Source organism: Platichthys flesus, chromosome 10 (assembly GCF_949316205.1).
Source record: "Platichthys flesus chromosome 10, fPlaFle2.1, whole genome shotgun sequence".
Taxonomy (NCBI): domain Eukaryota; kingdom Metazoa; phylum Chordata; class Actinopteri; order Pleuronectiformes; family Pleuronectidae; genus Platichthys; species Platichthys flesus.
Window position 1 is genome coordinate 23,058,269 of NC_084954.1, and position 22,230 is coordinate 23,080,498.

At 40.2% G+C, this 22,230-nt stretch overlaps 1 protein-coding gene across 1 annotated transcript in view; it reads right to left on the reverse strand.

The window, feature by feature from the left end:
- Window positions 1-39: 39 nt before the first annotated feature.
- gabra2a (gamma-aminobutyric acid type A receptor subunit alpha2a) overlaps window positions 40-22,230 on the reverse strand; it is a 32,333-nt gene continuing 10,142 nt past the window's right edge. The window contains exons 4-9 of the mRNA XM_062398128.1: window positions 12,589-12,809; window positions 12,211-12,293; window positions 11,657-11,800; window positions 6,905-7,057; window positions 2,153-2,355; window positions 40-1,115 (exon numbers count right to left, since the gene is read on the reverse strand). Coding sequence (XP_062254112.1) covers window positions 816-1,115; window positions 2,153-2,355; window positions 6,905-7,057; window positions 11,657-11,800; window positions 12,211-12,293; window positions 12,589-12,809 — 1,104 coding nt within the window. The 3' untranslated portion in view covers window positions 40-815. The remainder of the gene's footprint in view (window positions 1,116-2,152; window positions 2,356-6,904; window positions 7,058-11,656; window positions 11,801-12,210; window positions 12,294-12,588; window positions 12,810-22,230) is intronic.

The following is a 22,230-nucleotide window of genomic DNA, read 5'->3' on the forward strand; positions in this document are numbered from 1 at the left end:
ATAAAACCTTATTTGATCCTATTATTTGCTTCTATTTGTTATTTGTATTTCCGGTTTGGTCTCCACCAGCTCCAGAAAGGGCTGCTGCTGCTGGGAATGATGTTGAACCACAATGTGACCAAAAGCTGATGAATAAACAAAGGGCTAAAAAGCTCTGGAGAGCTGAGGTAAAGTTGCTGATTATTCTCTGTGGGTTTGTCACTTAATGACCTTTCCTCATATGATTCATTATCAAAAAGCAATGCAGCAAAAAACCCTGATTGGTTTCATGATTAAACATGGTCTTTCCTTTATTTGTTGTTAACAGAAAACAGAGAGAGGAATATAGGTTAAGAAAAGTGACAAAGGTCCCTGGTTGGATTTAAAGCAAGGTGACTGCCATTACGTTGCATGCAATTAAACCAGTCGGATATAGAATGAAGTATTTTCAGATTCTTCAGGTAATAAATAGTTTTCTGTTTTTTTGAATGCTGTTATTATTACAACATTTGGAATGCTTAAGTAGGCTTAATACAAAATGAACACTTACCATTTCTCGTATCCAGGAGGAAAAAGATATGGTTCATCCATGAGTTTCCTTCCCTCTCAGCTTGAGCAGCTGATCAACAAGTGAAACTAAGATAATGACACAATGGCAGAGGAGGCTGTTTGGCACTTACACTCGGTATGTGAGCTCTCAGGTTTATTCTAACCCAGTTATGATATATACCTGAATTGATCTAAAATTTGTACTTGACAGATCATTCTCTATGCATGTAATACCGGTACATGTATAATTCCTGAATAGGGCTTGTGATGGAGTCAGTCCCAGCAGTTCATTTGGAAAGATCCAGATCTTTAATGACCGGTTCTTTGTTCAGGTAGGTGGCCCAATAAACCAGGTTAAAGCCCCCGAACAGCACCGGGAACATGATGCGAGAGATGCGGTCGATCTTGCTGACGCTGTTAAAGGTTTTCTTGTTCTCGGGCTTCGTCTCTGCCGTGGTTTTGTTGGTTTCATTCTGGGCACACTTGGAGATGGTTGGCAGCGTTGAGTCTTTTGTAATGTTGGGAGCGTAGTTAGCCACAGCTACAGCGTAGGCATTGTTCTTCTTCATGATGGAGGCTTCCTTTTTCTGTAATAAAAATTCCTCCGGGTTAGAGACTTCTTTTCCATGATCAAACTTAATCTTGTGGAGCAAATTTACTTCATCTATATCTGCACTGAACATTTTAAAAACCATGAAAGTCTAGAAACAGATTATCGAAGCATGGGAAGGAAGCCTTCTGTTTTCCGTTTCTAGTTTGACAAGTCACATTTGTTCAGGCTTTGGGTTGCCAGCAGGTAAACATTCTGTGTAGAGAGCAATAGGGTTGGAACTCAATGACCGAAATGCAGCAGCTATCAGCTTTTAAATTCATCAGCAACCAAAATGTCATTTGGACCTAAAAAACCTACAAAAAGTGTTCCTGTTTGTGTATTGTGTGGAGAACCATTCAACCCGTTAGATAAAGAACAATTTGCACTGTAACAGTCTTGGCCTGGTTATTGTAAGCCCCAAAATATTGACTGTTGCCCCCAGAGGCTAATTCTTTGCAGACATTAGTCAATGGGCTCTGAGATTGTATAAGGGATAATATGATTCTGTAAGCATAATGTACAGTAGGCAAAACTGCTGGTTAATGACTTTAAGTCGTCTTTATTCCAATTCATGATATGAATTAACGAATCCTAAACTACTGAATATTCAACTCAACACAGTCTTTCCTAATCCTTCTCTAGTATGTTATCATTATTTAGTATATGGTCATTAATGATCCTGTTGTTCAAAATTAGTTAACGAAAAAGCAACTTTTCATCATACAAACATGAATACTGCTTTTACACTTGGTATTGAAATAAAAAAACGCACACACACACACACACACACACACACACACACACACACACACAGACAGACAGACCTTTCTCTCTGTGATAGATAGATAGAACAATATTTGTAGGACAGTAACACATGTAAAGGCAATAATAGCAATACTAACATGTGTAATTACCAGACAGAAATAATAGTCATAGTGATGATATTAACTGTAGTTGTGTTGGAGTGGTAGCAGGAGCATGACCCAGAGGATTTAATTGATAATGGAAAATAAAGGTGTGTGGCAGCTGTACCTTTTCCCTGACCACACTCTTTCCGTCCCAGGCCCAGCCTCTCTTGGTGAAGTAGTTGACCGTAGCGAATTCAATGAGTGCAGAGAAGACAAAGGCATAACAGACCGCAATGAACCAGTCCATAGCTGTAGCATAGGCCACCTTAGGCAGTGAATTGCGGGCACTGATACTTAGGGTTGTCATTGTGAGGACTGTAGTTACGCCTGGAAAGAGAAAAAAACTGAGAATTTATATTATATTCCAAATAACAGACCTCAGAACAGGACAGAGTCAAAAACAAACATGGTCCTTAAAAACTCAAACTAAATTCGGAAGAATGTTATACTGATGCCATCAGGTAACAAAATATCTGTGTTTAAATAATGGTGTAGAAGCAAAATACAGGATATCACAGCAATTGTGTTCAAAGTCCCTAAACGTAATTGATGAGAATGTTAAACCTTACACGAATTAAAACAAAAATAAGATAAAGATCACATTTTTTTGTCATTCATCATTCACAAACTCAGAATTGGGTTGCTTGTATTTTGCTGAGGTTCCTGGTTTTTGCCATTACTTCCTGGCCTTTTTTTCTTTTTTTTTAAACACTGAACTGTGAAAGACTGGACTGGTGCTTGCCTGGGCCTGTGTTTGCTTGAACCAGTTGTTACATGATCTTTGACATTCCCTTGCCAGTTATTTGTAATGCAAATAAACTGCCCCTTGTTGTCCATTGACTTTGGTTATAAAGCAGAAATAATACATCTAAAGTAAAAAGTTATTGAATCAAGTGTATCAATGTGCATAAGTATTTCTTGCATCAAAACACTGATGGTTGGAAACATTTACACTGAACTGTATGATTATTTTCACTTGCTTAAAGCAGAAAGGATCTTCTTGGCTTAAACCTTTTACCATGATGTTAAAAATGCTTTCACAGTGTAACAGTGAAAGACAAATGACACCATCCACACTTTCAATGGTCCCATGTAAGCCTTTCGTTTACCATGTTATTCTCTTTGCTATCAGAACATTGTTTTAGAAAAGGAACCTGTATAGGTTGATCAATAATATTAAATAAATGACTCAGGGATTAAGACCTCAATTTGGAATAAGGGACATATAATACTTTTAGTTTTCTGCTGCTAACTTCTAAGGTTCATAGTGAGAAAAGCATATGAAGATGAAGATGAAAAGTATGCACCAATATGCTCCCATTATGCATACTAACAAGCAACTAGTTAATGGTGAAGAAATGCACCTGCATGTAAAGTTTTACCAATATTCACTCAAATACAAAAAAATAAGGAGTTTGACGTGGTGGACCACGACCGAGGTCGGTGGCTGATGATGGATCCTAATAAGCGGCAGTGGACAATGACTGTGGACTATAGTGTATCCGACCTGGATGATGGATCATGATCTTGCTGGCTGCTGACCATAGACTATGATTGCACCAGGACTGCTTGACATATCGTATTGAAGTTATCCTTCAAAATGTTTACCCTCATCAATGCTGCTAAAAACTTTAATCTTGATGATGTTTTCCTAAACCTGACATCTATTGCACTTCTGTCTGTCCTGGGAGAGGGATCCCTCACATGTGGCTCTCGCTGAGGTTTCTACGTATTTTTATCCTGTTAAAAGGGTTTATAGTAGTTTTTCCTTACTCTTGCTGAGGGTTAAGGACAGAGGATGTCACATCCTGTTAAAGCCCAATGAGAGGAATTGTGATTTGTGAATATGGGCTATACAAATAAAATTTGATTGATTGATTGATTGACATTTCTGTGAAGCTTTAAGCAGCAGCTGCAGATTCATTTATTTGCTGAATTCAGGAATCACAGTGTGAGGTGGAGATGGCGCTCCATTCCCTTCCCCTGCCAGTGCAGTCTTACACAACTGTTTCGATAGAACAGGAACATCTAGAAAAGTTGAAAAGAAATGAATCATTTCAGTGTAAATGCCACTGTATCAGTGTGGGAAAACACATAACGGTGAAAGATTTATCATAGTCCCAAATCTAAAAAAAATTACGTTATAAAGCTATAGTGACTGATTTTGCGAGCTTGTGAGTTTATGCCTCAGAGAAAAGAGATCTCACAGATGCAGAGTGGATTGTACCATGAGGTAATCTTATTGTTTAGATCTTCAGTCAGACAAAATTACAGTTTGGTGTGTTTTACTGTGGAAACTCAGCTTAGATAAGATAAGATGCACATCACAGAAAACACAGTGAGGTAGAAGAGAAGCCCAGAGCAACAGCTGAAAGGCTTACACAAAGCACTGGAGCTGATTAACATCTATTCATCAGTCGACCATATGTAAATCATGATGTATGTATGGCCGCATGAAGCATGGTAAACACAGGGATGTATGAACTTCTCTCCAAATAAAACATCCGTGCGGGTCTGAAATTGTTCCAGTTTTGTGGAGCCCGTTGACAAGCCACAAAGCTACAAAAAGCTGTAAAAAGCACAAAGCTACTGGGAAATGTTTTCTGTATTGTTGAAACTAAGGTTGAAATGTTGGAGAGGAAGACACAGCTTCATGCAAACAGCATCCCACTTGTTCTCTTACTGACACCCAGTCATTAAGAGCATTGGTTTTTTAAACCAACCATGGCCAATAGAAAGTTAATCAACCAACAGCTGCACCCATTGGACGGTATTAGATGCCAATCACACGGTATACCTTATCATGTGTAATCATCTATTTTACTCTAAATGGGAACTGTATGAAAAATGAACATCATGCTGTATTAGATAGGACATGGAAGAAGAGCGTGAGACCATAAACTCCTTAGGAAAATGTTTACTGTCATTACAAACCAATCGAGAAGTAGAGTGATTCCTTATAGACTTCTATAGAGACTTTTTGTTGACACAGAAGTTGCCTCCTCTTGGTCATTCAAGAGAATACAGGTTTCTCTCACTTTTCCATTGCCTTCACTTTCAAGGCCTGATATCTAAAACCACTTGTATATACAGTCTATGCTTAAAACACAATGCGTGCATTTAGTAAAGATAAATCATATAGTGGTTTTGCTTTAAGGTTCAGTGTGTCGAATTTAGGGACATCTAGTGTTAAAGTTGAATGTTGCAGCTGAATACCCCCCCCCCCCCCCCCCCCCCCACACACACACAAACACACACAAGGGCAGGGAGAATCCTCTTGGATTTTTGGACAGAGAACCTGTGGTAGTCTTCAGTTGTCATAAAAACTCAAAAGTTGTTTAGTTATTTAGACAACTGTAAAAAATGTTGTGGCCTCCATAGAGAGGACCCACTCCTGAAGTAAATCTAAATTATTTATCTATAAAGGGCCATTCTAGGGTTGACAAAACATCCATTTGTATAATTTAGATGAAACAAACTAGGATTATTTTATATCAAATTTCTGCCAACTAAGTAGCATTGTCTTTACTTGGGGTCAGATCAGATTTTCAATCTAGTAAATGTAGAAACCCAGGTCACTTTTTCCCGACTTTTTCTTTGCATGACCAACTCAGCATTATAGGTGAATTAATCACATCATGGTTTGCTGAGTTTCCTCCTTAATTGCCTTCAAAGCCCCACAGACCTTTCATGAACCAGGATTAAGTACTGAGAAGTTACACCAAGCCTTTAACTAAGCCTTTTCTTTCTGCCCTGCATGTCACCGCAGATAATGACTGGGTTTATTATTGTGTACGATTCTGCAGGTGATACAGTGGAAAGAGAGCACTATGTTTGCTTTATACTGGTCCCTGACATTTTAGTAAATGGAAAATTAGAGAGTGGGTGTAGGTCTTCTGACCTTTGGCAGATAAGGACGGTGAGGCCTCATTGCAGCATGGCCCTCACCTGGTGGCCTGGTGCAGTGGCCATGACCACAGACAGGGGCAGAGAAAGCCTTGCAGGTTAACATGACGATAGGAAGTGTTACCATTCCAGAATCCTCGCTGGGCCAGGATTTCATGAGCATTTCTGATGTACCATCTGATTCTCCCTGCTCCCCCTAAAACAGATCTGCAACCTATAAACTAACATGACAGGACAACATCTGAGAACACACACAACCCTTGTTTGAATGATCTCTGGCGTTGTGGACAAAGGAAATTAGATTTATATTCAGTCACTCTTTCTTGCTTTTTTCTTATGCTGAAACGGTCATCAGCTCATGTGGCTGCTTCCCCATACTGAAACTGAATACCTGAAGATGGGTTAGGGCTAGAGTATAACCTAATCTGCACCATGTGGTTCCCAACGTTCTGTCGAACAAATCTTTATAAGGAAGTATTAAATTAAGTCTAATCAAGACCTGTGGGAGTTTTTATAATTTCCCAAGTCATTTGACGATGATGTACGATACATCGTCCAATGTGGTCTACATGTAAAGGTCTATGTATTAATGTGATCTATCACAGAATTCATAAACTTTTCAGCCTCTGAGGGGACAGAGACCCCTATTTTTCCCAGATGTGGTTGAGGCACACAAAATATATTGATTTAAGCTAAAAAGGACAGACCCTTGTGATGCAAAAAATATTGTTGAAATGATAAGTTAAATATTGTGCATGAAACAGATGCTGTAAATATGAATTGATATTAATGTGAATATTTTGCATTGAATAGATAAAGTTGCATAAATGCCTTTCTTAGTGTATATTTATGCTTGTACATTCAGCCTTTAACAGAAATTAGTAAAATAAGAAATATGACCCTCCTAAGTGGGTCTTTTGGAAGATATCAGGGTGGTAGATCTCAGCTAATGTTAAATGAAGAAACTCACCAAACACAGTCCTGGCTGGCACAGATTCTCGATTGAGCCAGAAGGAGACCTGAGAGAGGATGACGGTCATGATGCAGGGTAAGTATGTCTGGATCACAAAGTAGCCGATCTTTCTCTTCAGGTGGAAGTGAGCTGTCATGACTGTGTATTCACCTGAGAACAGAAAGGAAAATGTAAATGCTCAAAAGTGCATCAGTCCGGCTTAGTGAACATGCTTACATACAGTGGATGCCGGTGGGTACAGATGGGAACTGTGATCTGGGGCAGTTTAATGCACAGGCTGCAGCCTAGGTGCCCCACGTGTACAAGGGCCCCATCTTAATCATTTTAATTTGCATTGACACCTATTGGCACATAAGAAACATTCAAAGAATGAATAGTTTGTTTGTTTCGCATGTACATTTTTTGGAGACAGTGGTCTGAAGTCGCCCCTGCGCGCTTGACTGAACTTGAAGGTTTTGAGATTCGCAAAAAGGTGATGGTGGCTTATGTTATGCACTGTGCTGATACTTGCAGTATAGATCAAGAACAAAAAAAAAGATTTGGCAGTGAATGTGACTAATGGTCAGATGTTTAAAAGATATTCGTAGCAGTGGTGACTTTTTGAGCGGAGCGAGGACTTCCTCTCAGGGGACACAGTGGGATTTTTGGCCAGCATTATAATGGGAACCTCAGGGGAGTGATGGGAGATTTCAGCAACTTTGATCCTATCTTGAATGTGATTATATCAAAAATATGGCAACACTGGCAAGGGACCACCATCATAAAACTCATCAACATGTCTTCACATAGATAATGAACCAGATAAAAGTGACAATTTTTGATCAGTGTCGATTCACTTGACCAGCTTACATTAACACCTGATGGCTCAATCAGCGTTTTGTCAAGTTTTTATTCATTAAGAGTCAGTTGAGGCACTCTGCCAGTCTCTTCTTGCTCTTTTACAAGATATGGGCATTGATATTAACAACTGCAGAGCCCAGTGTTATGATAATGAAGCCAACATGTCCGGCATTTACAATGGCCTGCAAGCAAGCATTAAACAGATCAAATCTTTAGTCGAATGGGTTCCCTGCACTGCACACACACTCAGTTGGGTGGGTTAACTGCTGCCTTGAGATGGAGGCATTTTATAGTTCGTATAGACACTCTTAATTAAATTAAATCCACGTCCGGTTGGCAGGCAATAAAAGCGGGCTTAGAGCCCAATGACAACCACAGGACAGAGGCTTTGAAAACGCTTGGATACAAGATGGTCAGCACATGCCCAAGCAACAAAAGCACTGCATCTGAATCACGCCAGAAGACAAGAGTCACGGCAAAGGGGATGAAGCCAGGACACTATGTCAAGATGGACAAACAAGAGATTACTGTTCTATGTAACATGTGGAGCAACATACTGCAACATTTTCACAAGACCTATATTGGAATGCAGGCAGTCAAACTGTTTATGTAACACTGTTGATTTGCCTGGCTTGAAAGTGATGCAAAAAAAAACTTGTCTCCAACAGCACTAAGTGGGCACACAGAGGTGCAGAAAAAGGAAAAAACTGGAGGGACTTCCAATTGGATGAGGTAGTGAATAGACGTGCGAGAGGGGGGGGCTCCGGTTAAACTTTTCTCATACTTTACAAATGTAACAAACCATCAGCACTCTTTCATTTTTGCCCTTGGGTTTATATACATAAGAGTGCAACAGTAAAATGAGCAACTCAAAGCAGAAACAGCCTATAACAACGACCTGGCTATCCTGATATAACAATCAACAGAATCACTGAAGCTGTCGGTTGACTCATCTCACAACCGTCTCACTCAAACTGAAGTTTTGGTGGTAGGAAACTTAAAGAAACTCACCGAGATGGGAGCCCTTGTTAAGTCTGTACAGTCACAGACCAGGATAGACCTGGAAAGAGTGAATGATTTCGAAAACAGGTCCAGGCGTTCTAATTTGAGGATAATTAACATACGAGAAGGATCAGGACCAGACTAAGTTTGTGTCCGATTTGCTAATGACGGTGATGGGCCCTGGTATTCTCAACAACCATCTGGAAATAGAGTGAGCCCATCCATCCCTCGGTCCCTGACCAGGAGATGCCGGTGTGGTGAAACTGAGAGCTTTTATTGGTAAATTCCTCGGTTCCCAGGAAAGAGAAGGTCTTAAAATGGGCCAGGCAACACAAACTGGATATCGCGGCTCAAAGTCGAGAGTGTACCCTGATAAAAAAACATGCTGCATTCCATCCCGTTAAAATTCTCTTTACCTGAAAGCTATAAAATTCCACCTGCTGCATCCTGCCTATCTGTAGGATCGTTCCGAAATGACAGCTACTACTTTGACTGTCCGCAAAAAGCCCAGGACTTCTACTGAACCAGCGCGTCGCTTCCAGACGCTAATGGATGTTGACCAAAATTTGACATCCTAATCTTCGATCTAACAGGCCTGTCCTGATAAAATCAAAAAAGATTTGGAAGAAGTACTTGGCAAAGTTATAGATGACAATGACTGGGATAGTGCATCAGAATCAGAATCAGAATGTATTTATTGCCAAGTATGTTTACACCTACAAGGAATTTGCTCTGGTTATTGGTGCATACAATGAACATAGAAACATAAAAACAAAAAAACACAATAAATATAACACACATAAGAAAAGCAATAAAAGGAAACAATATATATTGACTCACTATTTACTTCTTATTTACTCACTTTTTCTAATATTTATACAAAGTAACATTTATTTAGACATAAACATATCTAAATAAAAATATATAAAAGATATAAAAAGTTAAGTAAAAAGTGAAATGCAAAACAGTGAACAGTGTCAGAATGCAATATGCAATGTAATGCAGTATAATATAATATAATATAATGTGATAATTTAACACATCCTTGAGTTGTAGGGGCGGAATAAAAGTCAGAGTCAGGTGGGGGTTCCGGGCCTTGTTGTGCATCAACTAGAGTGATCACAGGACGTCCTGCTCCAGGGTCAATCTGATCAAATTTAAGGTTGTCCATCGCATTTACTTTACCAACTCCAAACTCTCCAAAATATATCCCAGTGTCACAGATGCATGTAATAGGTGGCACATATATGAAACACATGTTTTGCTCTTGCCCTCATATACAAGGTTTCAAACACCTTGTTGAGGCTTTAAACATGGCACTGCGAGCGAGTGGGGGGATTGGTGATGCCTCTAACATGCGAAAGACGCAAAAATAAAAAAGCAAATATCTCCTGGTGAAAAAGCAGTGTCACACACATAGAAGACACCGACAAAGATGTAAAGAGAGTTTATGGTGATAGGAGCTGACGACTGTGTCGGGGTGCTGTAAACATGATCATGCAATCTCCTCCGCAGAGTTAATACATCACTTCCTTTCTCTGCCTGCTGCACCCGGCTGCTCCACCCCCTTTTGTTGCTGTTGTGAACCTCCTGCTATGTTGTCTGAGAGCTCTGGGAAAACTCTTGAATAAATTCTCCAGACTTTACCCACCGGTCATTTCTGAAACTGCTTATGTGTTGGTCTGCAAGTAAAGTAAAATGGCATGGTTTCACTGCATGCATCTTCAATTCAATATTAAGTTGATGTTTCCCAACTATAGTATCAGCGAAGAGAAGAGATGTCTGTATTTTACTGTAAGTACAGTGGGAGGAAAGCAACACAGACAGGTAGGTTTGCCACACTAGAGAGCGATGCATTGTAAATCAACTTAAAATAACTAATATTTGCGGACATCAAACTCACAGAGAACACATTGACCTGACTGCTGTTCAGGAGGAGTGTGGCCTTGCTTAATGTGGGCCTGCAATGTGTTTTGTGAACGTATAGGAAGGGCCAGCTCTGCATTTATAATGCAAGGAATCGGCCGTTGGATGGAATGAGTGCTGTAAAAAAAACATGCTGCTGTGCTCCATTCAAACACACACTGCTTGGGGCGAGCATAAAAATAGGGTTTACTGGATTGAGTCATTTACTGTATGTGGCAGCAGCAGTGAAAAACGCACAGTCGGTTGTTTTGTGTGTGATGCAGGGATGTTTTGGAGGTGACCCACACCTCTACAGTGCTGCTGCTGGTTGAAAAAGCCTGTTCATGGTGAGGTTCACAAAGGTCTGTGTAAGTCCTGCCCAGACATCCATCAACACTGACACTGACAAACTCTTAATGGATATTATAGATAATATTAGAGGACACTAAAGCAACATGGTTATATTTGCTGACATGGCGAGAGTCCAAAGTATGCACAGTAAGAACTATAAAGGCTGAAATATTAAATCCAAATAGACATTGGATTAGAAAATTCATATGTCAAAGTTTCATTACCGATTTTAGACAGGACCCCCGCGTAAAGTCATGAGAATTGGACACAGATTTTAACCGCAGTTTGCTTTTCACACAATCACAATGCAGCGGGAGGTTCTCTGCTCAGACACGTTCACAACAGCAACAAACGGGCGAGAGGTGGAGCAGCCAGAGGCAAGAACTGACATACTAATTCAGCTGCATGGAAAATAATTAAAGACCAGCAGTCTCAGGGAAACCGGTGAATATCTGTGCACTATATTATCAAGAGGTCTGGAAACTGATTGGGATGTGTATATATTTTAATACTCTTAATACTTAATACTAAAATTTGATCAAAATAATAAATGAATCATTAATCTGTCGAATTTACCACTTTCAAATTGAGCAGGTCTTACTGGTGACGATATACTGATATCACTTTATATTTCTAGTGAAGGATGCTCACCAGTACTGGATTTAATGGTCTCCTTCCCCACACTCTGGCCCACCAAATCATACTGGTTGAGTCTGGATCCATAAGCTGCAACATCCACTGACTGGGAGGCATTACGAGTCCAGAGGTAAGTAACCTCTGTCTTTGTGTAGGCATCTGATGGGGAGAGAGCAAGGAAACGTTAGCTTAGCATTTTACTAGCATTAGACAACACTCCGTCATTGGCTGCATGTTCAGAGTAGTTCAGTAGGCTAAAACAGAAAGATATTTTAGTATGTCTGAAAATATAGTGTGAAACCAATATAGTGCTTTGGTTACTATTTAAAGGGAAATATTTTAGTAGGCCTCAGCACTGTGCAAGCACTGAGTGTGTGTTTCACCTGTTTCAATGAGAGTTAAGAACCAACAAAAGGTACATCTGGGTACTGTGTCCTATATGAGCATTGCCCAACACTTCATACAGTCTGTGTTGGACACTGTAAGCATCAACATGTGCATGTAGGTTGTGGTTGAAAGTAGAGTGATGTCATTCATAATGTGGATGATGTTAATCTGATGGCACTTACAGCTGCCGAACTTCAGAGGACACGAGTGGGAGTCCATGGGAAAGTCTTCTAGGTGCATAGGACACTCAGCTTGGACTGTGAGCCTGGCAATAAAAACACAAACAACTTACTGTCTTCTCTAAATCACAGTTATCGTACTGTAAGGGAAGCCTGGTTTAGGAATAACATTTTTGGAGACAGATGATGTATTTAACATGACAGGTATGACGTGTTTTCCCCATGCCGATGTTTGTTGTGAACAACTGAAGCTGTATCTGCAGGACTTTATGGATTGCACTGCTTCCATTTGACTGGCTGATTGCAGGGTTCTATAAATAAACAGGTCTAAAGGTGGTTAAGTTATTATTATCTTTTATTATAATAAATGAAATCAGGTACCTCATAGTGTAGAGCAAGGTTCCATCATCCATGATTCTCAGCAGCTTGTTGGGCATCGTCATATTGTGGGCAACAGATTTCTTGCCATTGTGGAAGAAAGTGTCAGGGGTCCAGATCTTGCTGGCCATCAGGTTGTTGAGAGGGAGAATGTTCATTGGTCCATTAAACTTAAGGCGCTCATCCTTCCATCTCTGACGGAAGAAAACATCTATAGTGTACTCCTGAGAGACAGAGAGAGAGACAGAGCAGGGGAGGTAGGATGAGAAGGAACCCAAAGACCAGTGTGAGACTATGCTGATGTGAGGAGAGGTGAATTAATTTCACAACCTTCAGGTGTCAGTGAAACATAGGTAAGAAATCATGTAAAATACCATGACACTGGTATTAATAAATGGAGAAACTCCTCATTTTGAGAGCCACTTGAATGATTCGTTGCATGTTGTTGCACTTTGTTCTGGTAGTAATGGAACAGGAATAAACACTGCCTTAACACACAAAGTCAGATGTCAGAGTGCAGTGAACAGTTCATCGAAACTTCTCAATCTGATCTCAACATATAATACTTCTCATATCAATACTAAATGGAGTCAGGTTAAGATCATATCTATATACAAAACAATAGAAAGATAGACTAATCTAATTATACTAACTGACCCTAGTGCCGCCAGCAATTTGTACCTGATTTTTGAATAATTCTTAGTCTGAACTATAACTAGTCCTTTTACATCAGATTAACAGACACCAATGAGCCCAAAAGAGGCTTTTGTATTGTAATGTAACAGGAGGACAGATACGTGACTGCCTTGTTTATTCAGATCAAGCAATGCTTTCCTAATGTTCACAATCAAAAGAGAGATATGGATCAATTTATTGCTAAAATCGTACATCTACTATACAGTCCAGTGGTTGGTATGCTCTGCTTTCACAAACACCACCACTCACTCAAGAGTCACCTTGGAAGGTGGCTTTGCCATTCACATACATTCTACACATGAGACAGTGCATCTATGTGTAGCCATTTCTCTAATACACAGCAATCACATACTGCTTGAACAGACATCAGGGGCAATTTGCGGTTCAGTTTCTTGCCCAAGGAAACTTCAGCACGGGCCTTATGTTTAATGGATGATCCACTCTATCTCCTGAGCCTGATAAAGTACTGGCTAGGTGATGATGATGTACCATTTTCTGTTACTGCCGTGGTGCCTGGATTTGGTAAAATGGGCTGATGTGAGGATCACTCAGGTTGTTATCGACACACACCATGCTACGTGTTTAAACCCTAACAATGAACAATTCACAAAAATCCTCCTTTATGTAAACTGTTTAGAGTTAAACTATTGAAATGATAGTCCTAAAGCTTTGTATATGTGGCAATATCCAACTGTTGGAGATCATTATCTCGCATTGCTTAGTAACATGACAGGTATATTCTATTAGCAACTTAAATTAACAGCAGAAACCAAAATAATGTCATTATTAAGTTGGAATTTTGCTGAATATTTACACATAGTATTTGAGTAATGCCTTTGTAAATAACAGTAAATTAGTTGAAATCATATGCATGTGAAGGATTGTGTTTTTAAATCAGACAATAGTTGCTGTCCTGTTGCGACCTCAGCCTTGAAGTGAGGTTGATCTTGGTTGGCAAAGTTTGACACCTGGCCAGGTTCTTTCCCGTCGGTCTCAGATCCAGATGTTCCCTCAGGCAAGTGTCAGCTACGATTTACATCAATTTCACTAAGGCCTTCAGTCCCTCCAGCAGAGTGGAAACATCTCCCTCGCTTTGTCTCTCTGATTACTCCACAGTGAACCACATTTCCACTAGGGACTGCATGAAGTTGATTTGTCATTTGTCATCTTATAAAGAGTTTATAAAATGTCTGTTTGAACTATCCCTTCTTTCTAGGTACATACACACAACCAATAACCCAGTCCCTAATATTATAAATTCTTAATTATATTGCTAGGAGCATGGTAATGCATTTATTATGAGAGATTATTTGTCAGGATTGAAGATGATGAAATGAGATTTTAAGAATGATAATTTATGGGATTCATGAAGTCAAAAGTAATGGGTCTAAAATTACTCAAGATCAGAATTTCGAAAGCTGAACAGACTGAAATACTAAATAATTCAACATTCTATAACATCTCTATAGGTCAAGTCCCTGTAACCTCAGCTTAAAACACATGCCTAATAGATGCCAGTCATAGATGAGATATGAAATGTGCCATACAGGTTTGCCTTGAAGGTAAGTTGTCTGTGTTACTGTAAAAAAAGAAAAATCATAGATATTCTGGGCCGTTAGCCTATTATTACTTTTTTTTTCATTTGAAACCAGTATTTGCCATTGTTTATCTTCACCTTAACTCTACAATATGTCTTTTAATTGGAATGAAAAAGTCTGCGGAGTGACTGACCCCCTTCGAGTAATTACGGATAGTAAGAGCCCAGAAAATGTATAAACATTAAAACTCAGGTGAAGATTATTTTCTCTGTTTATTCTTCTATGAAATACAATGTTTATCCGTCTATGACACAAACGTATTAACCCTTCCTGAACCCGATTTTCAAAGTTTTTCAGCGTTTCACTTTCTGAATCCATTAATTTATTGTAAAGGGGCTAAGATCTGTTTTAGCCTCCTGAAGCATCTCACCGTGTTTTTGCCTTTGCATTATTTGTGTGAGGAGAACTCACAGGACATTTCTAAAAACCAGCAATGAGAAACCTTCACAAGCAACAAGGCAGAGGAGCAGCAGGCGTCGTCTAATCAATCAGGAAGAGAAGGAGTGAGAAGAAAAGACAGGCCAGACAGGACATAATAATCCAGCAATGAGAAACCTTCACAAGCAACACGGCAAAAAAGCAGCAGGCAGCCGTCTAATCAATCAGGAAGAGAAGGCGTGAGTTTATGTGGTCGCATCTCGGTGCACATGTGTGTTCCTGTGTGGGGGATGTGTGGATGTATGACACTAAAGCTATCAAAGGCGGAGCAAAGGCAGACACAGTGGTGGAGGGAAATTATCTGCAGCGAGTTTGATGGATACATGGTATGAATTAAACATGAGACCTACTCTCTTTTTTCTTTCTTCAAGAAGGTGCTGGCTCAATCACAGCCACTTTCCTCCCACTGGCCCTTGCTCCTGTGCCACTTAAATGTTTGAGAAGAGCAAGGTGGGGGGGTGGGGGGGTGGGGGGGCGATCGTGTTGGAAAAACCTGGCAAAGCTTTTAAAGCAGGAAGCTGAGTGTGTAAGTGTGTGTGACATACGTAAAGTATAATGTGCATTTTCATGAGCTGCACCAGTTCATTGAGGAGTGTTGCTGTCAATGTCAGTATTTAATGGAGACCACTTTAATATGGTTTTAAAAAATCAGTACATGACCGTTGACTTTTAAATTTGATTTTTATCAGGTCTGTATTAATAGAATGTTACACATGTTCTGTTGCACTGGAATACTTCCTCTTGTACACATTGTTAAGAATCCTCTGGTTTGTTTTAGATTTTTTTAACCCAATAAGAATCATCTTAGGTAAGAGATGCAAAGAAAGTTTCCCCTAGATTTCCCAATATTTGTGTGGAATATTTGCATGAGGGGAGGTTAAAACAGTCATATAATCAGGGCCGGCCCTAGAACATTTAGCGCTCTAGGCAAGCTTCACTCCTGGCAAAAAACAATGCATCTCTCATTGAAAACATGGCGTCACACATGTAGAAGAAACTGTAGAAGATGTCAAGAGAGTTTGTGGTGATAAGCGTGGGTGTGTTGTCAAGAATATCAGGTGATGTCCGCAGCACAATTAATAGGTCACCTCCTGCTTCTGCCGCCACCTCAACGCAGAGGATTTGTTGCTGTCGTGAACGTGTCTGTGCAGAAAACCTCCCAATTTGCATGTGTGAAAAGGAAACGGCGATTAACGATATTATTATCACTTGCAAACTCAATGGTAGGTCTTCTCGTAGCAGCGCCGCAGTAGCAATGCATGATGATCAAATCTATGAATTCTCAAATTCTCACGTGGTCTCATGAAACGGTTCGTAAGTTATCGTACCAAAAGTCATGTCCAAATTTTTGTAAAGAATCCTATGGAAATTTTATGCAAAATTTCCGTAGAGAATCTTACAAAATGCGCCTGCGCAGACCTCCGCAGCGCTCTGATAAAGCAAGTTGGCGGAGGTTGCTGTATTCTTGGTGGAAAACGCTAACAATGTTTCTTCATAAAAATTTTTTGGATGATATCTATGTCAAGATATGTGTGTTTCAGTTTCAATATCTTCATTCATGGTTAAAAAAACAAACCGCTAATATGTTTTCTAAACCCTATTTTGACAACCCTAATCTCAGTCCGGACGAACCATACAGTGAACTACAAATTGAATAGTTTTCCCGTACGTGTGTGTGTTGTTGGCATCTTTTGTAGTTCTAATGTGTTTTGACTATTATCTGAGATTGCGACTGGGAACCTTGCATGCTACTTTATGGTTTTTTGGTGTGAGAAAAACACCTGTTAAGTCAGATTTAGTTTTTTTTACTAATAAAATGGTCAAATCTAGTTCTTTCAAGGTTTTGGCCATACTCAGTGGCGCCCCCCATAGTTTTGCATTGGGCTATGGTAGTGGAGTTCAAGACCTTTCCAAAACAGTTCATACCATTTGTGTTGCATATTTAGTTTCCATCCTGTAAGCCATTAAAATTGACTCAGGTGCAAGGTTCAAAGGTCATCTTTGACGAGCAGGAGCCATCCACAAATTTCCCACTGACGAAATGTTACTCCAAGCTGGATCAAATCAAATCTGTTTTAAGTGGTATTTAACGGCCAGATCTGGTCAAAACATGCATGTTTGCTTTATACACAATCATGTGTTTCACTTTGGACCAAGTTAGAGACATCTTTTTTCATTAACAACCCAATTTCTCACAACCCAGCCTAAGACTGTTTGCCCTCCTCCCCTCTTGGAGGCGCTACAGGGTCCTCCGTTCCAGGACCAGCAGGTTCAGGAACAGCTTATTCCTGCGCCTGTCACTCTGCTGAATCACCGTGGTGCAGACTTCATATGTATTTTTCATATTAGGGTTAGATGAATGTCCGCCATGTTTTTTGTTTTCACAAAGAGAGAGAAGCGCATAGATCACGTGTCCCCAGCCTCTTGACTCACGATATTCATTGAGGCATCAGTTTATCATGAATTCATACGAATTCTAGTGCATTACTTTTAGTAGCATTACCTACGAAATTTTTATGAGACCAGCCTGGAATTCTCATACGTAAAACATGAGACTCTTGAGGAGTCTAGTGATCTATATGGAGTCATACAGAAAGCCATGATAGCTGCACTTAAAAAAAGTTATCTGCATGTCAGGTTGATGGCGGCTAGAGACACCAGGTAGAGAGTGTTCAGCTTTTACTGCCCAAAATTTCTGAGACACTGGAGATGGTTCAGTGAGGTAGGCATCTACCATCTAATTCCAGAAATGACTGAGTGTCTGTCTGCTGGACTGACACAGACATTCACGGGTGTTGAGGATGCTTATCTCCATCATGACAACAACATATCAGCAGAAGAGTTATTAAATACAATAATAAATGGACTTTATTTATATAGCGCTTTTCTAGTCTTGATGACCACTTATTATTATTATGATTATTATGATTATTATGATTATTATGATTATTATTATCATGAATTAACCTATACACAATTGCCAGGCTGATATTCACATTGTGGAGCAGATTTTCCAAATGAAAGACTCTCGTTAAATTAAAATGCTCCAGTATGCTGTATTACCACCATACTGTTCTTGTTACTGACCAATGGCAAGGCTTCTTTCCTGGCTGCGACAGTGGCAGACATTTCCTCCTCTGCACGTTGGGTCAATTTCTGAAATTCTATATTTTGCCCTGTAACAGCAGCATACAATATTATCTTAATCACACCAGGAAGCACACCAGTTTTACGTTGGTATTTTAATTTTAGCATCATTTTTTCTGTCAATATAGGCTAAAAACCGTGGACTGCAAAAAGTAGCAAATACTGAAGTCAAACATTTTATCTTGAAACTGATTTAGTTTATTAACTAGAACGGCATTTCAGTTACAGCTGCTGCTATGTGTGAAAATACTGGTCACGTACTGTATCCCCAGAATCTTTAAATACAGAAGTGTGTAGGCGCTTCATAGTTCACAAGCAGCTGAATGGTGCACAACTGATAAGAAGAATAATGGGGCCATTTCTCTCCCTTGTATTGAGCACTGGCTGATTAATCAGGCGATAACCTCTTTCAATCCCATTACACGCCTCTTGGTGTGGAAAGAGAGAGAGCAAAACAGGCTGAGAGGCAAATCGACCCTGATGTTGTAAAGAAACTAATGTTGGGCCACAATGGGGATCAAACCCATAACTGTGCTATTGTTAGAGCTACATTTAACCAACAAGTCAATTCTCATACAACTATGTTGGAAGGGCAGAGGGATGCTTGTTACACAGGGAGATAGTCCAGAGGCTCGTACAAGAACACCAGTAGATATGTAACATGTGCCAATGTGCACCTATGGAGCTCCACACAGTGATGGAAGTGTGTGGATAAAAGCCTGCAAGCCAACAGAGCGTTACTATATATTAAGCACATTAAACACTGAGTGGGTAATGGGAAACTATAAGAGAAAACAGATAAGAGGAGACAGGGAAGCTGCTGCGTATATCCTTTACTTCCATTCCATTGAAAAAGAGCTGTGGAGGAGGATATTGCTCTTGCGGACGTGATCATGTGAGAGGTCCTTCTCCGCTGCGACATATGCTTGAGTGAGGGTTTCCCACAACCAGGGAGACAGCCGCTGTTTAGTCTGAGGCTTTCCCTTAGAATGTTCTGTAATGCACAAACAGCTAATGGGCCTGTCTGATGGCTGCTGTGCGCGCCCACATAATGAGACGCACTGGGCAGAGGCGAGAAGACACTGCCTTCATCTTGTTACTGTGAGGGGGAGGAAAGAAACCCCTCCAAGGAAATCACTCGGGATCTGAAGAAGGGGGTTATACTTTTAGGCATGAAGGCACATGTTGCTGTGCCCTCGTCATCTCTAACAAGGTAAGATGGGGAGCCAGTGCACATAAATCACCTGATCTTTTAGCTGATGTTAAGGCTCGCAGCAGTGTACATTTTGGCCATAGACATAGTAGGATTTCTCTCAACAGTTTGAGGAGCGTTAGCAGATGAGATATATGATTTTGGACCTATCCTGCTCTCCACACACCGTGCCAAAAAAAGCAGAGCATTTTGATGTACAAGATTCTGTTCTGGATGGAGTCTCATGCTCTGAATACTGTGTATAACTGTGGGGTGTAAACCTAGGCTCTCTGAACACAGCTGTTCAGGGGCTGAAGGGTTGGGTTCGGCAGGGGCTGGCCTATCACAGGAAAATGCTTGATTGAATTGTCGACCTGTGTCTCTGCACCATGGGAGCTCCAAAGACATGTTCCACCACAGCTGGCACCATGATGTGAGCTCTGGAGCCGCAAAAATCAATGACAATGTTTTTTCCTGGATACCAAGTACAAGGCAAGGTATTAGAAGGAGAAGGCTCTACACCTTCTCCTTCTGGAGGGGTCTTGGGGTTATGAGTGGTGAGAGGTTGTGTGCACTTTGTGTTTTCCCGGGACCAAAACAGGAAGAGCCAACACTGCTCTCCCAAACTTTGGCGAGTCAATGAACAGCATGCCCCTGATCGAAGGCCCTATTTGCACTGGTCATGGAGGTCGAAGACCATGGGGAGGGGCAGGGATGTTGAATACCTATTCAACATCCGTCTATTATGTTGATTCTTTTATTTACTGCAAAAAACCTGCTACAGAAAAAGATGGGACCAGAACTTGTTTGAGGCAGGGGTTATATAGTGTACTATAGAGGAACTGTGGCGTAAAATCACTTTTTTAACTGTTGCTGTTTTAACTTCCTAGGTGTTAATAAAAGGACAGAAACGTAAAACTATGCATGTGTGATATGAAGACTTTCAGTTGCTGCCATAACAAAAACCTGGGTTAATTTCAGAAGCCATCAGACTGGTGAACGGTAACAGTAACTGCTCAGTTTACCATGATGAATACATTTCCACTTTATACTTATCCATCCTCGATTAAGCATTTTGGAATTTAACATACTTATTTTTTGCATTTTATACATGTGTTTAGATGGGACGACATTAATCTGGTCTTTGTATGTGGATGAATTGTCTGTGCACTTGTTTTTGCTCCTGCCTTGAATTGTCAGTCAGGGGATATAATGGACATGTGTGTATGTGATATAGCATGATTTCACACCAGGGTCTTCCCCAGAGATGTGAAGGCAGGATGTCTCCCACACTGATGAGAAACCAGGAGGGTAATAAATACCTTTAGATACCCATGGGAGGGGGCCTGTTGGTATAAGGGAAGAGACCTCTCCTCTGTTCTTGGCTCGGATGTCGGTTGTTGAAAATTTCCAATTTACCGATAAGTCAGTTAGCTGGTGGTCATTTGGTTGCTTATTTGGAATTATCGGCATAAAACAAGCTAACATTACAATGTATCGTGAAGTGACAGTCTTTGCCCACATAGCCTTTAGACTGAATAGATCTGACAATTAGTATCTATTTCTCTTAGCACCTTTATTATTGTTTGGTTACTAGGTTTGTCTGAATTAGAAAGAAAACCCAGCTGACCATGTGCGGGTGTCAGGCTTGGTTGTATTATTGTAACATTATTACAATCATTGCAACAGACAGGACTACAATATGTTCTATCGTAATACTACATCAAATTCTGTGCTTGGCATCACGTCAGAACGTGATTTACGATGGACAGCCAATGTGTGATAATGATCACTAATGTGTGGCCCCATATTGGAGATGGGAGTGGATGATCAGATCACACTTTAATAACACAATATGACCCATGCCCCTTGTGGATGGGTTTCCAATAGCAACACCACAAGGACAATACTCTGTACATGACACATTATCTGCTGGATGTGTAATTACATGTCAACTGGCTCAGCAGGGAAACCCCTTCATGAAGGACCCTGCCAGCTTAGAGGCACATTGGCCAAAAACCTGGTGTTTTGCTGTCCTTGCACTGTAACTCTTCAGAGACTACACCTCAGTGACAGTTATACTGTTCTTATTGTTAAAGATTAGGATTACTCCTATGATTATTTTATTAATTTCAGTTGTATAGTAACTGTAGGCATGTCCTGGTCTGTATTGCTTTGATAATGCTGGGATATTGCCTTTTGTGCTAATAGACATTGAATGAGTTAATAACGATACACAAAGCAACAGAGGTTTCAATGGAATGATCAAGATTTCAAATTAGCCTGAATATTGGTTATTGATATTTCAAGTATTGAGGCATCAGTTTATTTATGAAGTATACCCAGATGCAATATACGCTGTCTCATACCTGTCTCATACATCCTATAATGAATGATCCAAAGTGTTGAGTGTGCATTAACAGCTTCATGAACCATCTGTAATGAGGCAAATAGGAGCTGATGAGATCGAGGCCTGCAAATCAAAATGAGGGCTTGTTTCAAACTCCAACAAGGAGTGGATCAAACTAGCCTAGTTGTTCCTATAGGACCATTTCTGATAGAGTTCAAAACATT